The sequence below is a fragment of the Mustela nigripes genome, chromosome 17, assembly GCF_022355385.1.
Source record: "Mustela nigripes isolate SB6536 chromosome 17, MUSNIG.SB6536, whole genome shotgun sequence".
Taxonomy (NCBI): domain Eukaryota; kingdom Metazoa; phylum Chordata; class Mammalia; order Carnivora; family Mustelidae; genus Mustela; species Mustela nigripes.
The window spans coordinates 5,550,484-5,566,569 of record NC_081573.1 but is presented as its reverse complement, the minus strand read 5'-3'; the positions used below and the strand labels follow the sequence as shown (position 1 = coordinate 5,566,569).

At 54.6% G+C, this 16,086-nt stretch overlaps 2 protein-coding genes across 5 annotated transcripts in view; one reads left to right on the top strand and one right to left on the bottom strand.

Moving 5' to 3' along the window:
- Positions 1-55: 55 nt before the first annotated feature.
- HRC (histidine rich calcium binding protein) lies at positions 56-3,961 on the bottom strand. Of its 2 annotated transcripts, XM_059383307.1 has the most exons (6): positions 1,947-3,961; positions 1,801-1,871; positions 1,255-1,323; positions 947-1,001; positions 464-500; positions 56-283 (listed from the first exon to the last, which is right to left on the bottom strand). In XM_059383307.1, the coding sequence occupies exons 1-6, from the start codon at positions 3,736-3,738 to the stop codon at positions 247-249; spliced, it is 2,061 nt and encodes a 686-aa protein (XP_059239290.1). In that variant the 5' UTR covers positions 3,739-3,961; the 3' UTR covers positions 56-246. The 2 variants fall into 2 exon arrangements, with proteins under 2 accessions (XP_059239290.1, XP_059239291.1); XM_059383308.1 differs by lacking the exon at positions 1,255-1,323.
- Positions 3,962-5,159: 1,198 nt separating this feature from the next.
- TRPM4 (transient receptor potential cation channel subfamily M member 4) overlaps positions 5,160-16,086 on the top strand; it is a 38,298-nt gene continuing 27,371 nt past the window's right edge. The window contains exons 1-9 of one of the 3 annotated variants that reach the window (XM_059383032.1): positions 5,160-5,269; positions 5,567-5,634; positions 9,878-10,052; positions 10,369-10,549; positions 10,732-10,895; positions 11,162-11,345; positions 14,763-14,824; positions 14,966-15,157; positions 15,462-15,561. In XM_059383032.1, coding sequence (XP_059239015.1) covers positions 5,246-5,269; positions 5,567-5,634; positions 9,878-10,052; positions 10,369-10,549; positions 10,732-10,895; positions 11,162-11,345; positions 14,763-14,824; positions 14,966-15,157; positions 15,462-15,561 — 1,150 coding nt within the window. In that variant the 5' untranslated portion in view covers positions 5,160-5,245. Of the gene's footprint in view, positions 5,270-5,566; positions 5,635-9,877; positions 10,053-10,368; positions 10,550-10,731; positions 10,896-11,161; positions 11,346-14,762; positions 14,825-14,965; positions 15,158-15,461; positions 15,562-16,086 lie in introns of those variants that run through there. The other 2 variants (XM_059383033.1, XM_059383034.1) reach the window with 2 other exon arrangements.

Genomic DNA, 16,086 nt, shown 5'->3' with positions numbered 1-16,086 from the left:
TTTGTCAGGACCTTAGGAAAACCGACCTCCTCAGGAAACCGGGAGGCCGGACCGCCCCTCCCTCCCACCCATGAGTTTAAGTCCCAAGTCCCCACCCGCACCTTCACTGGTGCCCCGAGAATCCGGACCCCACGCCTGACGACGAGGTTTCGGGGAGCATGTTTATTCATACTGCAATTCAATAAATACGGCTCATGGGAAGGGGTCGGAGGACCAGGCCGGTGCGTCTGCGCCCCGGCCGGATGGTCAGGGTTCCGGAGTTTCCAGCATGTCCGCCAGGGCTCTGGAGAGGAGGACTCGAGGTTAGCCCAAGTGCCCAAAGCTCGCCCCAGGCGCTTCGATGGGGATGTTAACCTGCCCATTTTTACCGACAGGGCAATGGAGTCCCAGGGTCGTCCAATCACTCAGCGGGACTGCGCCTCTCTAAACAGGGCCCTCAGACTGCCCCCCTCCACACACTTACTGGTACAGGGAGGAGGAGAAATAGTCGACGTAGCTTCCTGTGGGAGAAATGATAAGAGGCTTGAGCGGTACACCACAGGCGAAATTAGAGGAACCTGGAATCCAGACTAGCTCTGCCCCCCCACCCCCTGCTCCCCCTTGTCCTAATTCCTTCCCTAAATTGAATTCCTTCTGTTGGGACGCCTTTCAATCCTGTGCCTCTCTCCTTGCTCCTGGTGTTCCCATTCTCCTGAAGCCCCTTTTTTTCCAGTTCTACCTGCTTTAGCAGGCCCATCCCTCAACCTGCCTGCCACCTCTAGCCTAAGTAAGGCCTCAGTATCTAACCCCACCCCTCCCTCGGCCCAGGCCCCGCCTCTCCGCGCGCGCCCCGCCCCGCCCGCGGACTCCCAGCCTTGGCCACGCCTCAGCGCTTAGCCACGCCCTGCAGCCTCCCCGGCCCGCCTGTTGGACTGGGCTCTGCTTCCACGGAATTTGCCTGGCTTACCCGGCGTGCAGACCGTTTCGCAGACCAGCGGGCAGAGGTAGCAGAACTGGCAGTGCTGGGGGCGGGGATGGGGAGAGACACAAGTGTAAGACATGGTCTGGGTGGAGCCGGGTTGGGGGCGGGTGCCGGACAGGGGCCCTAGTCGGAGGTTAAAGTTAGAGGTGGGATCGAGTCAAGGTAGCACCAGGGATGGGGATAGAGGGTTGGGTCAGTCTCAAGGCAGCGGCGAGGATTTGGGACTGTGGGTGTCCAGGGGGCCCCCGGCCGTCCTGGGGCCTGGTGGAACCTGGGTCCTGGGAAAGTGTCACCTGGCACTGGTCGCAGTGCTCCCCCATGTTCTCCTCGTCGCAGTGACAGTTCTCACATTCAGTGCATCTCTGAGGACGGGAGGATTCAGGTCTGGGGATACCATTTAAGAGCCACCCGCCAGCCCTTCACCCTGCCCCCTGGACATTTCCCCAGCTCTCCATGCTCATTATCTCCCACACTGAGCTCAGCAGCTTCCCCCCTGTTCCCCTCTTGCGAGGTCCCCCTGTCGCTGTGGGCTGGACCTGTGGGTGTTTTCTTCATGCCTTCTCCCTGTTCTCCCCACAGCCTGCCAGGCCCCAGTCCCATTCCACCCACCCTCGACTCCGCCACAGACCCTCTCCTCCATCCCTGAGTTGGCAGGTACAGCTCAGGCCCCACTTCCTCCCAGACCCTTGCCCCGGCCTCCTCAGCTTCCCAGCCTCCAGTCTGCCTGCTGCATGGCCCCAGAAGCATCCTTCTTCACCTGGCACTGCCCCCAGGCACCTTAGAGCCCCGGGACAAATTCCAGGGACAGCCTGGAAGATGGACCTGGGCTGGGCACTCACATTGCAGAAGGAGCAGTAGCCGCACAGGGACCCAGGCTGGTAGTTGCTGTACTCCTGTGCCCCCTGCAGATCTGTGGGGACAGGAGAGCAGCAGTGAAGCACGCTGACTCCGCTCCTCCCTGCCCTCACCTGGCCAGACCACTTACCTGCCTCCTCGCCACTCTGCTCCTCACTGGAGCCACGCCCGGCCACCTCCCTCCTGGCCATAGGGTTAGGGATGATGGTGAAGGGGAGCTCCTCTTCCTCCAGCCCATCTTCCTCCTCTTCCCCCTCCCGGTGGTCTTGGCTCAGTGGGGTCTGAACCTCAGCCCTCCCTTCCCTCTTCTCTTCCTCCTTCTCTTCCTCCTCCTCCTCCTGGCTCAGGCTGAGGCCATGACCTTCCTCCTCATCTTCTTCATCCTGCTGATCTAGGCTGCCATGGTGGGTGCCTTCTTCTCCCCGTTCTGAGCTTTCATCGTCTTTCTCGTGGGAGCTCTGGTTTTCCTCCTTCTCTCCCTCCTCAGAATCTCTCTCCCTCAAATGGCTTCTATCCTTGACCCCCATGTGTTCCAGGGGCTGGTGGCTAATCTCATCTTCCGCAGACCCTCTGTGGCCAGGCCCTTCATCTTGGTGGCCTTGTTGCTTGTGGCTGGGAGCCTGTTGATCAAGCTTGTCAGAGATGTCCTCATCTTCATCCTTGGGGACTCCGTGGGCATGGGCTACTGACTTATATTCATCTGGAAAGTCGTCCTCCTCCGTGCTCTCGGGGCCCGGGTGTTGGGAGCTTGCAACGTGGTGGCTGAACATGACTGTGACCTCCTCTTCCTCTTCCTCCTCGTCTCCAAGGTGAGTATGTCTGGGAATCTGGTGCCAGTGTTCGGTAGACTCATCCTCATCCCCATCTTCGTCTCCATGGCCTTGGTGTCTGTGGCTGGGGATATGGTGATGGTGTTCATCTGAGATGTCTTCGTCTTCTTCCCTCCCATGGCCTCGGTGCCTGTGGGCCTGGTGTCCATTCTCAGTGGACATGTCCTCTTCCTCATCTTCTCTGTGGCCTTGGTGTTCGTGACTGGGTCTATGATCATTGTGTTCATCTGAGAGGTCTTCATCCTCTTCCTTCCCGTGGCCTCGGTGCCTGTGTCCGTACTCGGTGGAGATGACCTCATCATCATCATCACCTTCTTCTCCATGGCGTCGGTGCCCGTGGCTGGGGACATGATGGGGATGTTCATCTGAGAGGTCTTCATCCTCTTCCCTCTCGTGGCCTTGGTGCCTGTGGGCCTGGCGTCCGTACTCAGTGAAGACATCATCATCATCCTCATGGCCTCGGTGTCCGTGGCTGGGGATGTGATGGGGATGTTCATCAGAAGCATCTTCATCCTCTTCCCTTCCGTGGCCTCCATGCCCATGGGCCTGGTGTCCATACTCAGTGGAGACCACCCCTTCCTCTTCATCTTCATCATCCTCTTCTCCGTGGCCTCTATGAACGTGCTTGATGGTATGATGGTGATCCTTGCTGGACTCAATTTCATCCTCATCCTCGTCTTGGTGGCTGTGGCTTCTGTGGCTGAGGAAGTGGGGCCCGGGCTCATCTAAATCATCCACATCTTCGCTCCTGTGGCCTTTGTGCCCATCAGCCTGCTGAGCATGTTCGGAGAAGACCTCCTCATCCGGGATGTTCTCTTCTCTGACCTCGTGGACTTGGTACCTGTGGTCTCCGTGACTATACTCCCTGGAGACGTCCTCATTCTCATCTTTGTGGCCTCTGTGGCTGTGCATGGAGTGGCCAAAGTCACCAGACATGTCCTCTGAGGGCCCCACGACTCCCGCATTGTTGTTCCAGTTGCTGGGGCCCGGCCCAGCCCCTCTCAGCTGCTGGGTCATGGCGGGGGGGAGGAGCAGGCTGGCCACGGCCACCCAGAGGAGAGAAGTGTGCAGCCATGGCCCCCGGTGGCCCATGGGGACAGACAGGCAGCAGAGCTTCTCCTAGGGCTGGCTGCAGCTGCCTCTGTGGTTCTGTGGACGAATGTTGCGTTCCTTGCCCCTTCTTGGGTCCTTCTGGTTCTTTCTGCCTGTGTCTTTCCTTTGCTATGTCCCCTGTTGCCTCTGCCTGTCTGCCTTCCTTCTGGCCCTCACGGCTGGACCCCCCTCCGAGGCTGTCTCAGGAGCCCCCTCACCCCCCTCTCAGGCCCTCCCTCCCCACCTCCCAGCCAATAGGGTCTCTCTCCTCCCCTCTCTGTGGCTAAATTTACTTTCTGCCCTGAGTTATTCTGGGTCAGTCCCCGCCTGCCCCTCCCCTCCTGGTCTTCCTCCTCCCAGAGCTGGGGAAGGGGCAGGTGAAGGGGTCTTAGCCTGGCCAGGACTGGGGACCAAGGGCTTGACTTGGCTGCCAACAAGGTCATGTTTGGTAGCAGCAAAGATAATGGGTAGACTTTTAGTGGGCCAAGTTGGGGGGAGCCTAAGACAACTGTGGGGGCTGGAGGGACCCATCTGAGAAGAGAGACCTCTGCCACAGAAGGATTGGGGATTGGATTCTGGGGAGTTTCTGGCCAGAGGGGGAGCCTTTGCCGAGAGTGTGGATGACAGTATGGAGGCCCTGGACAGGGGTGGAAGGACCTCTCTCCAGCACACACACCTGTGACCTGCTGTCCCTGGAGCCAAGGGCAGGAGACCAGGCCAGGCCAGCTCTATAAATACAGCAAGGGGGGGTGGGGGGCTCAGGTTACCCAGCTAGGCCGCAGCTGTCCCTGTCAGAGCTGGCAGGAGACACGTGGCCCTGCCTGTCTGTGGGTCACTATCTCCCACTCCTCACCCTGTCACTATTGCCCTGGCCCTCTGGGTCCCCAGCCCTCTTTATGGGACTCCCTCTCTCATTTCTGCCACCCACTGTTCCCCAGCCACAGGATTCTACTATCTTCCTGTCACTCAGAGTGTCTGCTCTCCACCGAACTCTTTGTTTTTCTCTCTCTGAGACAGTGTACCCCCCCCATCTCTGTTCACCTCCTTTCTGATTCTCTGCCCCCTACCTAAGTTTTTGTGCCACCCCCCCCACCACCATGGATTAATGTACCCCCTTCCCTACCTTTGGCATTCCATCTTGGGTCTCTGTTTCCCTCCTCCCCGCCCCAATCTCCGTTTCTCTCTCTCCTGCCTCTGACATCCCTTTTCTGGGTCCTGTCCTCTTCTCTCTGGTTCCTTTTCCCTCTCTCAGTCTCTTGTCCCTTCTCTGGCTCTCTGGCCCCCTCTTTCTGGCTCTCTGGCCCCCTCTGGGTCTTCGACTGGCCAGTGCGACTGCCCCTTTGCCCCGCCTCTCGTTTTCGCGTCTGCAGGACTCCCCGCCCCACCCCCCAGACCTGGCCCCGCCCCGGCTGGGAAGTGGTGGATCCGGTTTGTCCTGGGCGGGTCTGGAATCGGGGTTGGTGGAGGGAATGTGGGGAGCCGGGTAGGTTGCGGCGGCTGCAGCAGCATGGTGGGTCCAGAGAAGGAGCAGGTACGGCGGCCGGACTCCCGGGCTTGGCCTCCGGGTTCCCAGCGAGGAGGGTGCTGAAGACCCAGATTCTTGGTTTAGACGAAGGAAGGGGTTGGGGTGCGGGATCCCGGAGGTTGGGGGGCTCTGGACTCCTGGGTCCTTGGGGACAGAGAGGAGTGGGGGGCCAAGGGAGTCCTGAGGCTGGGAGAGGAAGGCGCTGGGGTCCCGGACTCCTGGGTCCGGGGAACGGTGCGGGATGGGGGACTCGTATCCATAGGATTGAGCTGGAGCCCTCCCACCCCTTGTTCCTGTCCCCAGAGCTGGATCCCCAAGATCTTCAAGAAGAAGACGTGCACGACATTCATCGTTGACCCCACAGATGCGGGGTGAGGAGTTCGCCCCTGGGATCGACCCCAGAGCGTCCCCGGCCTGCTGACCCCGCCCTCCTGTCACTGCGGTCACTTCCAAGGGCGTGCCCTGGTGGCGCTCTCCCCAGTGGGACGGTTTAGGGAGGGTTTGGGTCCGTGCAGACTCTTCCAACTTCCCTTTGGGCAGGGTCAGTGTTAAAGCCCCAGGCTTGGTTCTGTTTCTTTTTTCTTTTTTTTTTTTTTTTTTTTAAAGATTTTATTTATTTATTTGATAGAGAGAGATTACAAGTAGGCAGAGAGGCAGGCAGAGAGAGAGAGGAGGAAGCAGGCTCCCTTCTGATCAGAGAGCCCGATGTGGGACTCGATCCCAGGACCCTGAGATCATGACCTGAGCCGAAGGCAGCGGCTTAACCCACTGAGCCACCCAGGCGCCCCTTGGTTCTGTTTCTTTCCTTCCCTGTGTCTCTTCTCTGCGTCTTCTTAAGTCACTTTCTTTTTCTTTAGGCTGTTTGTTTCATTCATTCATTCGTTTGTTCTTCATTCATTCATTCATCCAATAAGCCTGCAGTCAGTGCTCCCAAGGGACCGTAATTATCAGGAGCACAGGCCCTGGCAGGGTTCAGAGGTCACCCGGGACTGGTGCTGTATGGCTTTGGGTAAATCCTTTCATCTCCCTGGGCCTCATCTGTCACCTGCACATAAAGCCAGGCCTTACGTCTTGAGTGGGCATTTATTGTGAGGATTTAAACAAGTACCTGCTTGTGAATTTCTGGAACGGGGCCCAGCCTGTCGTTGGTGCTGGAAAATGCCCACGATGACCCCTGGAAGGTAGCAGTTACTTCGGGGGGAGGCCCTGTGCTTGGGCTTGGTGGCTGGGGACACTTGCATGAGGCCCGTGCAGCATTTGCCTATCTCGGGGAGCCCCTAGCTTTCAGGGACGGTCTCTCCAGTGGATTCTGGCTTTGAAGTTGTTTTCAAGACCATCGTTGGGGGCATGGGAGATGTCACCATTCCTTACTTAGTGAGTCTTGGGAACATAGTAGTTCAGTAAGGCTTGCAATGATGCCCAAATAAACAGACGGATGTTACTGGGGGCGAGTGCTCCAGACCTTTTTACTGGTGGGGAGTGTGGCCAAGGCAGTGTAGGGACCTCTGGTCTGGTGGGATGAGGACTAAGGCAGAGAGATGGGAGCTTGGAATGACGAGCAGCTGGGCCCTCTCCGGTCTGGCTGTGGCTGAGGAGGGCACACAGGGTGTCACAGGTGGCTTCTGGAGGAGGAGGGGCTGGTGAGGCGTCTGAAGGATGAGCTGGCAGCAGGGAGAGGAGAGCGTGCATTTAAAGGCGTGAGAAGAACATGTGCAAAGTTCAAGGTGCGGGAGGTCTCCATGGAGGAGGGCAGGCCAGATGTCACTGGGCCTCAAGAACCTGGACCTTGGCCTGGGGTGCTGGGGAGCAGTGGGAGGGGCGGGATCAGCTCTGAGTGTGGAAAGAGCCTCTGGGGATTGTGTGAGGATGAAGAGGAGTTCGAGAAGCCACAAGAGAGGCTGGGTTGGGAAGAGGCCTGAGCCAGGGCTGAGCCAGGGCAGCAGGACTCCTGGCTGGCTCAGTTGTGGGGACACAGGATGGGGATGGGGACAGGAGCTTGGGGACTGCTGGATTTGAGGAGTAAGAGGAGGGGAGGATGGGAGAGGATGGGTCCTCTACATCTGGTCTGCGACCCGGGAGACAGTGGGGTTGTTCCCAGGATGGGGAATCCAGGAGGATGAGTGGGTCTGGGGAGTATTTCCAAGCTCAGCGTGGATCTTCATGTGTCAGGGGCCTTGGAGGGGACTAGAGGACACCGCAGACCTGGGTCTGTGACTTCTGTCTAGCATTCAAGAAGTCTTAGCTGAAGATGGTAACTGAAACTGTAGAAGGTGAAATGTTGGAGCGGGGGGATATGTGCAAAGTTGGGGAAGGTGTGCTAGCAACTCTATAGCCTTTTTTTTGCACAGAAGAGAACTTTAATTTTTTTTTTTTTTTAAAGATTTTATTTATTTACTTGAGAGAGAGAGAGCACAAGCAGGGGGAGCAGCAGAGGCAGAGGGAGAAGCAGGCTCCCTACTGAGCAGGGCACAGGGCTCAATCCTAGGACTTCGAGATCATGCCCCGAGCCAGAGGCAGATGCTTAGCTGACTGAGTCACCCGGGCGCTCCCCCACCTGATGCTTCTTTCCCCTAAATTACTTTCTTGGCCCCTGGGGCATCAACTTTGAGATCCATGCAGGGAAGCCATGTCTGGGCTTCTGGGAACACCTCCACTCGAGGGAGGCACCGAGAAAGAGAAAAGCTACAGATGTGGCAGGGACAAGGCAGCCAGGGGAGCAGGCGAGCCCTGCCAAGGGACAGAAAAGGTTTCTTAGAATCAGTCTTTGAGCTGTGACCAGTGCCATTTTATGGTCACACGAGACCTGAATAGAGGCCGTTGTGTTTGGGGATATGCTGGTCCTTGCTGATGTTGTCAGAAACAGTGTCATCTTCAGTGGCCACATAGAGAAAGAGGGGTAGGAGGTGAGAAGTGCAGAGTGGGGATTCTGCCAGTTCTGTCCACCAGAACTTTCTGCAATGGGGGAAATGTTCTATATCCACGTCCAGTATGGCAGCCACTGGCCCCATGTGGCTCCCAAGCACTTGAAATGTGGCCAGAGTGACCTAGCAACTGTATTCTTAATTGTATTTAACTTTAATTTATTTAAATGTAATGAGCCACATGTGACTAAAGTCAACTAGACTAGACAGCTTAAGTTCTGGAACATTCCATGCAGAAGTTTTATCTACAAGGACTAGTGGGAAGTAGATGGAAGGTAATGAATGGGTCTAGGGATGGGACCGAGATAAGTGAAAGGACCAAGAGGGTCACCTGAGGCATGCTGGGTCCCTGGAGATGGACTCAGAAATGAGAAAGGATGTGTCCTTCACTGTACACACTGCTCCAAGAGCCGGGCTGAGTGTGCTCCGTCCATCCCAGGTGTGGATTGATAGCCGTTGTTTCAGCATCTTTACAGCTTTTAACAGATCCGTGTACCCCCAGTGGTATTCTGTGAAATTGGTCCTTAAGTCAAAGCTCACTCTGCTTTTGTAGACTGGGGTCTCCTCTGCTATCTGCAGTCCCGTCTGGAATCAGGACCAAAGAGATGTAGATACATTTTCAAGTAAATTCTTCATTCCCCAAACCTATGTTGCTTGCTCTTGAAAACTCTGAGGCCCATCCCTTGTCCATTTATTTAAGGGACGCAAGGGCTACTTGTGCATTTAAGGGAAACATTAGTTTCGTTTCTGATAACCATAAATGAAAAAGCTTCCATTTGCTGCAAAGAGAAAGAAAGAAGCCACAGAAGACCGTCACAATGAGAAGCAAATGAAGGTATTTTCCTTCTAACTGGACGGTGTTGGCAGCCCAATTTTCGGAGACTTCTCTCTGTTTAAAAAAAAAAAAAAAAAAAGGAAGCAGGGCTGCAGGGCTCCTGGCTGGCTCAGTTGGTGGGAGCAGGCAGCTCTGGATCTATATAGGCCGTGGGTTCAAGCCCCACGTTGGGTGTAGAGAGTACTTAAATAAGTAAACTTAAAAAACAAAAACAACTCAGAACAGACAAAAGAGTAGCGAAGGGTTAGGCCTTGCAGACATTCTAGCGCCCCGGAAGCCTCCCCCCTTGACAGTGATGCGGCACCAATAAGGCAAGGTTGTGTGAAGCTCCGCCCCCCTTGGGGCCAGTGGTTTCTCCACGCAGCCCTCTGTTTAGTTCGCACCGTGTGATTTCACTGCCTTACTGTTGTCTGGATCTGAGGAGGAAATGGGGGCTCAGGGAGGTGAACCCTAATGTCCCACAGCTGCCCCCGCCTCTGAGTGCTCTCTGAAACCTCTGGCTTTTCCTTCTCGAGGGTTCTCTCTTGTTTGGACTGGGGGCAGCAGGCTGGCCCCTGATGGTTGGTGGTGCTGGGGCAGTGCAGCACGGTGAGGGGGGCCGGGGTTCCTCCCCGCTCGGCTTCCTTGAGCCCCTGTGGCTCCCTTCTGCTGGCCTGTTTGGCTCGGGCTGTACTTTGTCCCCAGCGCCAGGCAGCGCCAGAGTCCGCACGGACTATGCGTCTACCTGTGGGGAGGGGGGCGCTTCTACAGGATCCTTAGAGTCAGGGGTATGGAGGTGGCCATGGGCGTGGCCCCCTGGGGCGTGGTTCAGAATAGAGAACCCCTGGGGTTCATGCTCCCCTTCCCCCTCCTCCCCAGAGGAGACTTGTGCCAGTGCGGGCGTCCCCGGAGCGCCCACCCGTCCGTGGCTGTGGAGGATGCCTTCGGGGCAGCCGTGGTGACCGTGTGGGACAGTGACTTGCACACCACAGAGAAGCCGACCGATGCCTACGGGGACCTGGATTTCTTGGGCGCCGGCCGCAAGGCCAGCAATGTGAGGCCTGCATGTCTGGGCAGGGCCGGGGTCGGCGAGCCGGGCTGCATACCCCCCACACCCCCGTCAGAGTCTGGGGTTGCCGCTGCTGAATGCTCTCCCCGTTTGCCCATCCCTGTCTTCCTCTCTCCCGGAATCTCTCTCCCTCCACCCCTGTCTTTTCTAAGTCTGTTGCCTTCTCTCTGGGTCTCTGTCCTTTCCTCCTGGGTTACTGTTCCCCTCATCCTTCTCTGTCTGGATCTCTGTTCTCTGTGTCTCTGTCCCCTTCTCTGTCGGTGTCACTTTCCCCATGTCCTCCCCTTCTGTGTGTCCGCAGTTCCTCCGGCTCTCCGACCGCACGGATCCAGCTACCGTGTATAATCTGGTCACCCGCACATGGGGCTTCCCGGCCCCAAACCTGGTGGTGTCAGTGTTGGGGGGGTCAGGGGGCCCCATCCTCCAGACCTGGCTGCAGGACCTGCTGCGTCGCGGGCTGGTGCGGGCTGCCCAGAGCACAGGTGACTGAGGCTGGGGGCTGGCTGTGCCCCCTGAGTCTGGGGCCCCTGCCCCCTACTTCTCTGGGGTGGATGCGGTCTCCCCCAGCTGTGAGGCTATTTTGGTCTTCCTCTCTCTTCCCTCTTTCTGTCCCTGCACACCCGTGTCTCTGGACCTCACTGTCACTCTCTGGGTCTCTGGGCAGGGGCCTGGATTGTCACCGGGGGTCTGCACAGGGGCATCGGCCGGCACGTTGGTGTGGCTGTGCGGGACCACCAGACGGCCAGCACTGGGGGTACCAAGGTGGTGGCCATGGGCGTGGCCCCCTGGGGCGTGGTTCGGAATAGAGATGCCCTCACTAACCCCAAGGTGGGACCCGGAGTCTTGGAAAAGGAGGGGGTGGGAATCCTGAGTCTGTGGGAGGAAGTGGCTGGGGACCTGGATCCCTGGGTCCAAGGGAGGAGGGGTTGGGGGCCCGGACCCCTGGGTCTGAGGGAGGAGGGGCTAAGGGCCTAGATCCCTGGGTCCGAGGGAGGAGGGTCTGGGGCCTCTGACCAGAGTCTGAGGGAGGAGGGGCTCCTGTTTGTCCTGGTCCTGATGGAAAAAACTCTTTGGTCTGGCCAATTGTCACCCAGGGCTCATTCCCTGCGAGGTACCCGTGGCGTGGCGACCGCGAGGATGGGGTCCAATTTCCGCTCGACTACAACTACTCAGCCTTCTTCCTGGTGGACGACGGCACCCATGGCCGCCTGGGCGGCGAGAACCGCTTTCGCCTCCGATTCGAGTCCTTCGTCGCGCAGCAGAAGACTGGCGTGGGTGGTGAGTGGCTTCCTCCACAGGGGACCACGGTGTGAGGCTCAGGGTCCCCATGGTCCAGTCTGGTTGAGGTTTGGGGATTGAGGGGCTGAAGAGTTACCTTCAGTCTAGTACCTTCTCCCACTATTTGCTCTGTTTTTAAAAAAATATTTGACTCGAAATCTAAACGACATGAAAGCAGATGGCTTGGTAAAGTTTTAAGAAACTGAACCCATGTGTGAAACCAGCACCCAGATCAAGAAACCTATCACCGGCCCCAAGAAGCCTTTTCCTTCTGGCCGCGAGGGTCCCCCCGCCCTCCGGTAGCGCAGGGAGGGGTTCTGGCCGCTTCTCCATGCCTGTGGACAGAATCCTACAGCACCTGCACATTCTCGAGTCTGGCTTGTTGTAGTCTGTGTTATTTCTGTGAGATTCGTTGCACAAGTTGTGGTCAGTAAATAACTCACGGGTCAAAAAAAAACAAAAAAGCAAGAAAATATTTTGAACTGGATGGTAAGAAATGTATGACCTACAGAGCCTGTTAGGGATGCAGCCAAAGTGGTGTCTAGAGGGAAATTTGTAGATTTAAATGCATATATCAAAAAGGGAGGGTGCCTAGGTGGCTCAGTGGGTTAAGCCTCTGCTTCAGTTCAGGTCATGATCTCAGGGTCCTGGGATCAAGTTCCCCATCGGGCTCTCTGCTCAGCGGGGAGCCTGCTTCACCCCTCAACCCCACCTCCCTCTCTTTCTACTTATGATCTCTCTCTCTGTCAAATAAATAAATGGGAAAATAAATAAATAATATCTTTAAAAAAAAGAAGAAAGTCTGAAAGTCAATGTTTTAACCCTCCAATTAAAAACAAAACAAAACAGGGGCACCTGGGTGGTTCAGTGGGTTAAGCCTCTGTCATCGGCTCAGGCCATGACCCCAAGGTCCTGGGATCGAGCCCCGCATTGGGCTCCCTGCTCAGCAGAGAGCCTGCTTCTCCCTCTCCCTCTGCCTGCCACTCTGCCTACTTGTGCTCTCCATCTCTCTGTCAAATAAATAAATAAAATACTAAAAAAAAAAAAAAAAAAAAAAGACCAGAGGGGCATGGGGTACCTGGCTGGTTCAGTCAGTGGAGCCTGTGAGTCTTGAACCTGGGGTTGTGAGTTCAAGCCCCACATGGGGTATAGAGATTACTTAAAAAAGGAAAAAAAAATCTTAAAAAGGAAAGAAAGAGGAGCATTTGTGTGGTTGTTAGTTAAGCGACTGCCTTCAGCTCAGACCATGATCTCGGGGTCCTGGGATGGAGTCCCACCTAGGACTCTGTGCTGAGCAGGGAGCCTGTTTCTCCCTCCCCCCTGCCCCTCACCCTGCTTGTGCTCTCTCTCTCTCACATGCTATCCTTCTCTCTCAAATAAATAAATTAAAGAAGAAAGAAAGAAAAAAGGGAAAACACCTCCACACATGTTTTTCCCCCCTCTTTTCCCCAAGCTGCATTGAATTTTATGTCACTTTTTGATATTTTAACGTGGTGTTTGTTTTCCCCTTTATTTAAGCCTGGTCCTTAAGTAAGGTTTGTCAGTTTCCTCATAAAAATCTCATACCTAGGGCGCCTGGGTGGCTCAGTGGGTTAAGGCCTCTGCCTTCAGCTTGGGTCATGATCCTGGGGTCCTGGGATTGAGCCCTGCATTGGGCTCTCTGCTCAGCGTGGAGCCTGCTTCCTCCTCTCTCTCTGCCTGCTGCTCTGCCTACTTGTGATCTCTGTCTGTCAGATAAATAAACAAAAATCTTAAAAAAAAAATCTCATACCTTTATGGATGAATTCATTTCCAGGTAATTTATCTTTTTTTTTTTTTGGTAATTTATCATTTTTATGAAAACATGAATAAGGGACATTACTAGTTTGGAGGAAAGTTTTTGATTTTTGTGTATTTTTTTGGTATCAATCGTCTTACCAAATTATCTTACTAATATTTATTTATTTATCCCCCTGTATTTATTTATTTATATTATTTATATTATTTTTTACATTTTTTATTTCTTTTCAGTGTAACAGTATTCATTGTTTTTGCACCATACCCAGAATATTTATTTATTTTGAGTGCAGTTTCTCCAATTTTCTGAGAATCTAAGTCAGGTTTTCTTCCAATAGATAACTTTGTCTCTTCCAGCTTTCCGATTTTACTTCCTTGCGTCATTCCATTAGCTCAAAACTCCTGGATGAGTGTGAAAAGAAGTAATATTTGTTATTTTACTGGGAATAGAATTAGTAGTAAACTGTCTTACATGATTTTGTTGTTAGGCTTTAGAAATGTATTATATTTAGATAGTTTATTCTTTCTTTCTTTTTTTTTTTTTAAAGATTTTATTTATTTATTTGACAGAGAGAAATCACAAGTAGATGGAGAGGCAGGCAGAGAGAGAGAGAGGGAAGCAGGCTCCCTGCTGAGCAGAGAGCCCGATGTGGGACTCGATCCCAGAACCCTGGGATCACGACCTGAGCCGAAGGCAGAGGCTTTAACCCACTGAGCCACCCAGGCGCCCCTTATTCTTTCTTTCATTTAAAGATTTTATTTAGTTGTTTTTGAGAGAGAGAGAGCGAGTGAGAGAGAGCAGGAGGGGAGAGGGGTGAGGGGCAGAGGGAGAAGCAGGCTCCCTGCCGAGCAGGGCATCTGATGCGGGGCTCAAAGTGAGGGCTTGATGTGGGACTCAATCCCAGGACCCTGGGATCTTGGCCTGAGCCGAAGGCAGATGTTTAACTGACTTAGCCACCCAGGCACCCTCTTTCTTTTATTTTATTTTTAAGTAATCTCTACACCCAATATGGGGTCCAAACTCACAATCCCCCTCTAGAGTCATGTGCTCTACCAACTGAGCCAGCCAGGTGCCCCTAGAGCTTCCTTTTTCTTATTTCCTTCATTTCTGTTTAAACTTCCATCCTTTCTTGGCTCCTGGGCTGTTAACTAATTACAGGAGTGACTTATGCCATAAATACCTGCCTCATTTGGGAACCTAGAAGTGCAGGCCCCAGCCCCTCCCTTCCCTGGGAAGTCAAGTATTGCTGTTCAAAATCTGGTCCTGCCTAACCTGCTTAAAGATATGACGATTCCCATGGGGTGCCTGGGTGGCTCAGTGGGTTAAACCTCTGCCTTTGACTCAGGTCATGATCCCAGGGTCCTGGGATCGAGCCCCACATCAGGCTCTCTGCTCAGCGGGGAGCCTGCTTCCCTTCCTCTCTCTCTTTCTCTGCCTGCCTCTCTACTTACTTGTGATCTCTGTCATCAAATAAACAAATAACATCTTTAAAAAAATATATGATGATTCCTGTGGGCCCCAGGACACAGGATTAGGCAGGAGTCAAATTTGTCCCAGGGACTCATGGGAAATGTGGTTCTTTCCCATCCCTGGCAAGGACTCATGGGAGGTGACGAAGCCCCCTGCTCTCTTCTCCTCAGGGACTGGAATTGACATCCCTGTCCTCCTCCTCTTGATCGATGGTGATGAGAAGATGTTAAAGGTATAAAGTCTAAGTGGAGAGGCAGCTGGAGGCCCTGACTCCTGGCTTCTGAGTCTCCGGGGAGGACAGGGCTGGGGATCTGGACTCTGGGTGCGATGAACACCTTCCTTCCCTGATCAGACTGCCCTTTTTGTCCTGTAGCGGATAGAGAATGCTACCCAGGCTCAGCTCCCCTGCCTCCTGGTGGCTGGGTCTGGGGGAGCTGCAGACTGCCTGGCAGAGATCCTGGAGGACACTGTGGCTCCAGGGAGAGGGGAGAGCAGGCGAGGTGAAGCCCGGGATCGGATTAAGCGTTTCTTCCCCAAAGGGGACCCTGAGGTCCTGCAGGCCCAGGTATGAAATTGGGGGCCCAGCTCTGAATCCTGAGATGGGAGGGAGCTAGGGACCCAGATCCCTGGGTCTTGAGGGATGAGGATACTGAGGACTTGGGAGCCTGGATCCCAGGGAAAAGGAGAATGGAGGCCCAGACTCCGTGATTTGAGGGTGGAGAGGCCTAGGGGCCCAGATTCCCAGCTTTTGGGAGTAGAGGGTGCCGGGGATCTAGATTACTAGGTCCTGGAGGGAATGGTCTCCTGTGACTCTGTGGAGAGGGACAGGTGGCATTGGGCAGGGGGGTGTGGAACGTGGTGTTCTGCAGGTGGAGAGGATCATGACCCGGAAGGAGCTGCTGACAGTCTATTCATCTGAGGACGGCCCTGAGGAATTTGAGACCATCGTCTTGAAGGCCCTTGTCAAGGGTAAGTCTCGAACCCGCAAATTCTCCTCCCCTCTCAGCTCAACTTCGGACACCTTTCCTGGTCTGGGGACTTTATCTTCTCTAATCTAGAGTTGGACTCCTTTTTCTCTCTTTCCTTTTTCTTATTTCCCTTGGGAGCATTTCTTGGGGATTTGCATGGTGCTATTTGGACAGCTTTCCCATGATACTTTCATTATATCCCAAATTGTTTTCTTCCTGTTGGATTCATGTATGCACCCCTCCATCTGTCTGTACAGTGCTCTTTCCATCTACCCATTGTTCCACTCATCCTTCATTCTTCTCTCCGGCCAATCATCCTTCCACCTGTCTGTCCACATATCCATTGACAGTTCCAACCACTCACTCTTCCATCCTCCCATTTTTGACCCATCCACCCATCCATCCACCCATCCTTCCATCCACCCATCCACCCATCCATCCATCCATCCATCCATCCATCCATCCATCCTTCCATCCATCCACCCATCCATCCTTCCATCCACCCATCCACCCATCCATCCTTCCA

Bases quoted from the DNA above. Each gene is read 5' to 3' on its own strand.
- HRC (XM_059383307.1), bottom strand. From the start codon at position 3,738: ATGGGCCACCGGGGGCCATGGCTGCACACTTCTCTCCTCTGGGTGGCC. The intron at 1,872-1,946 runs GTAAGTGGTCTG...CTGTCCCCACAG, and splicing joins GCAGAGTGGCGAGGAGGCAG to ATCTGCAGGGGGCACAGGAG. The intron at 1,324-1,800 runs GTGAGTGCCCAG...TCCCGTCCTCAG, and splicing joins GCTACTGCTCCTTCTGCAAT to AGATGCACTGAATGTGAGAA.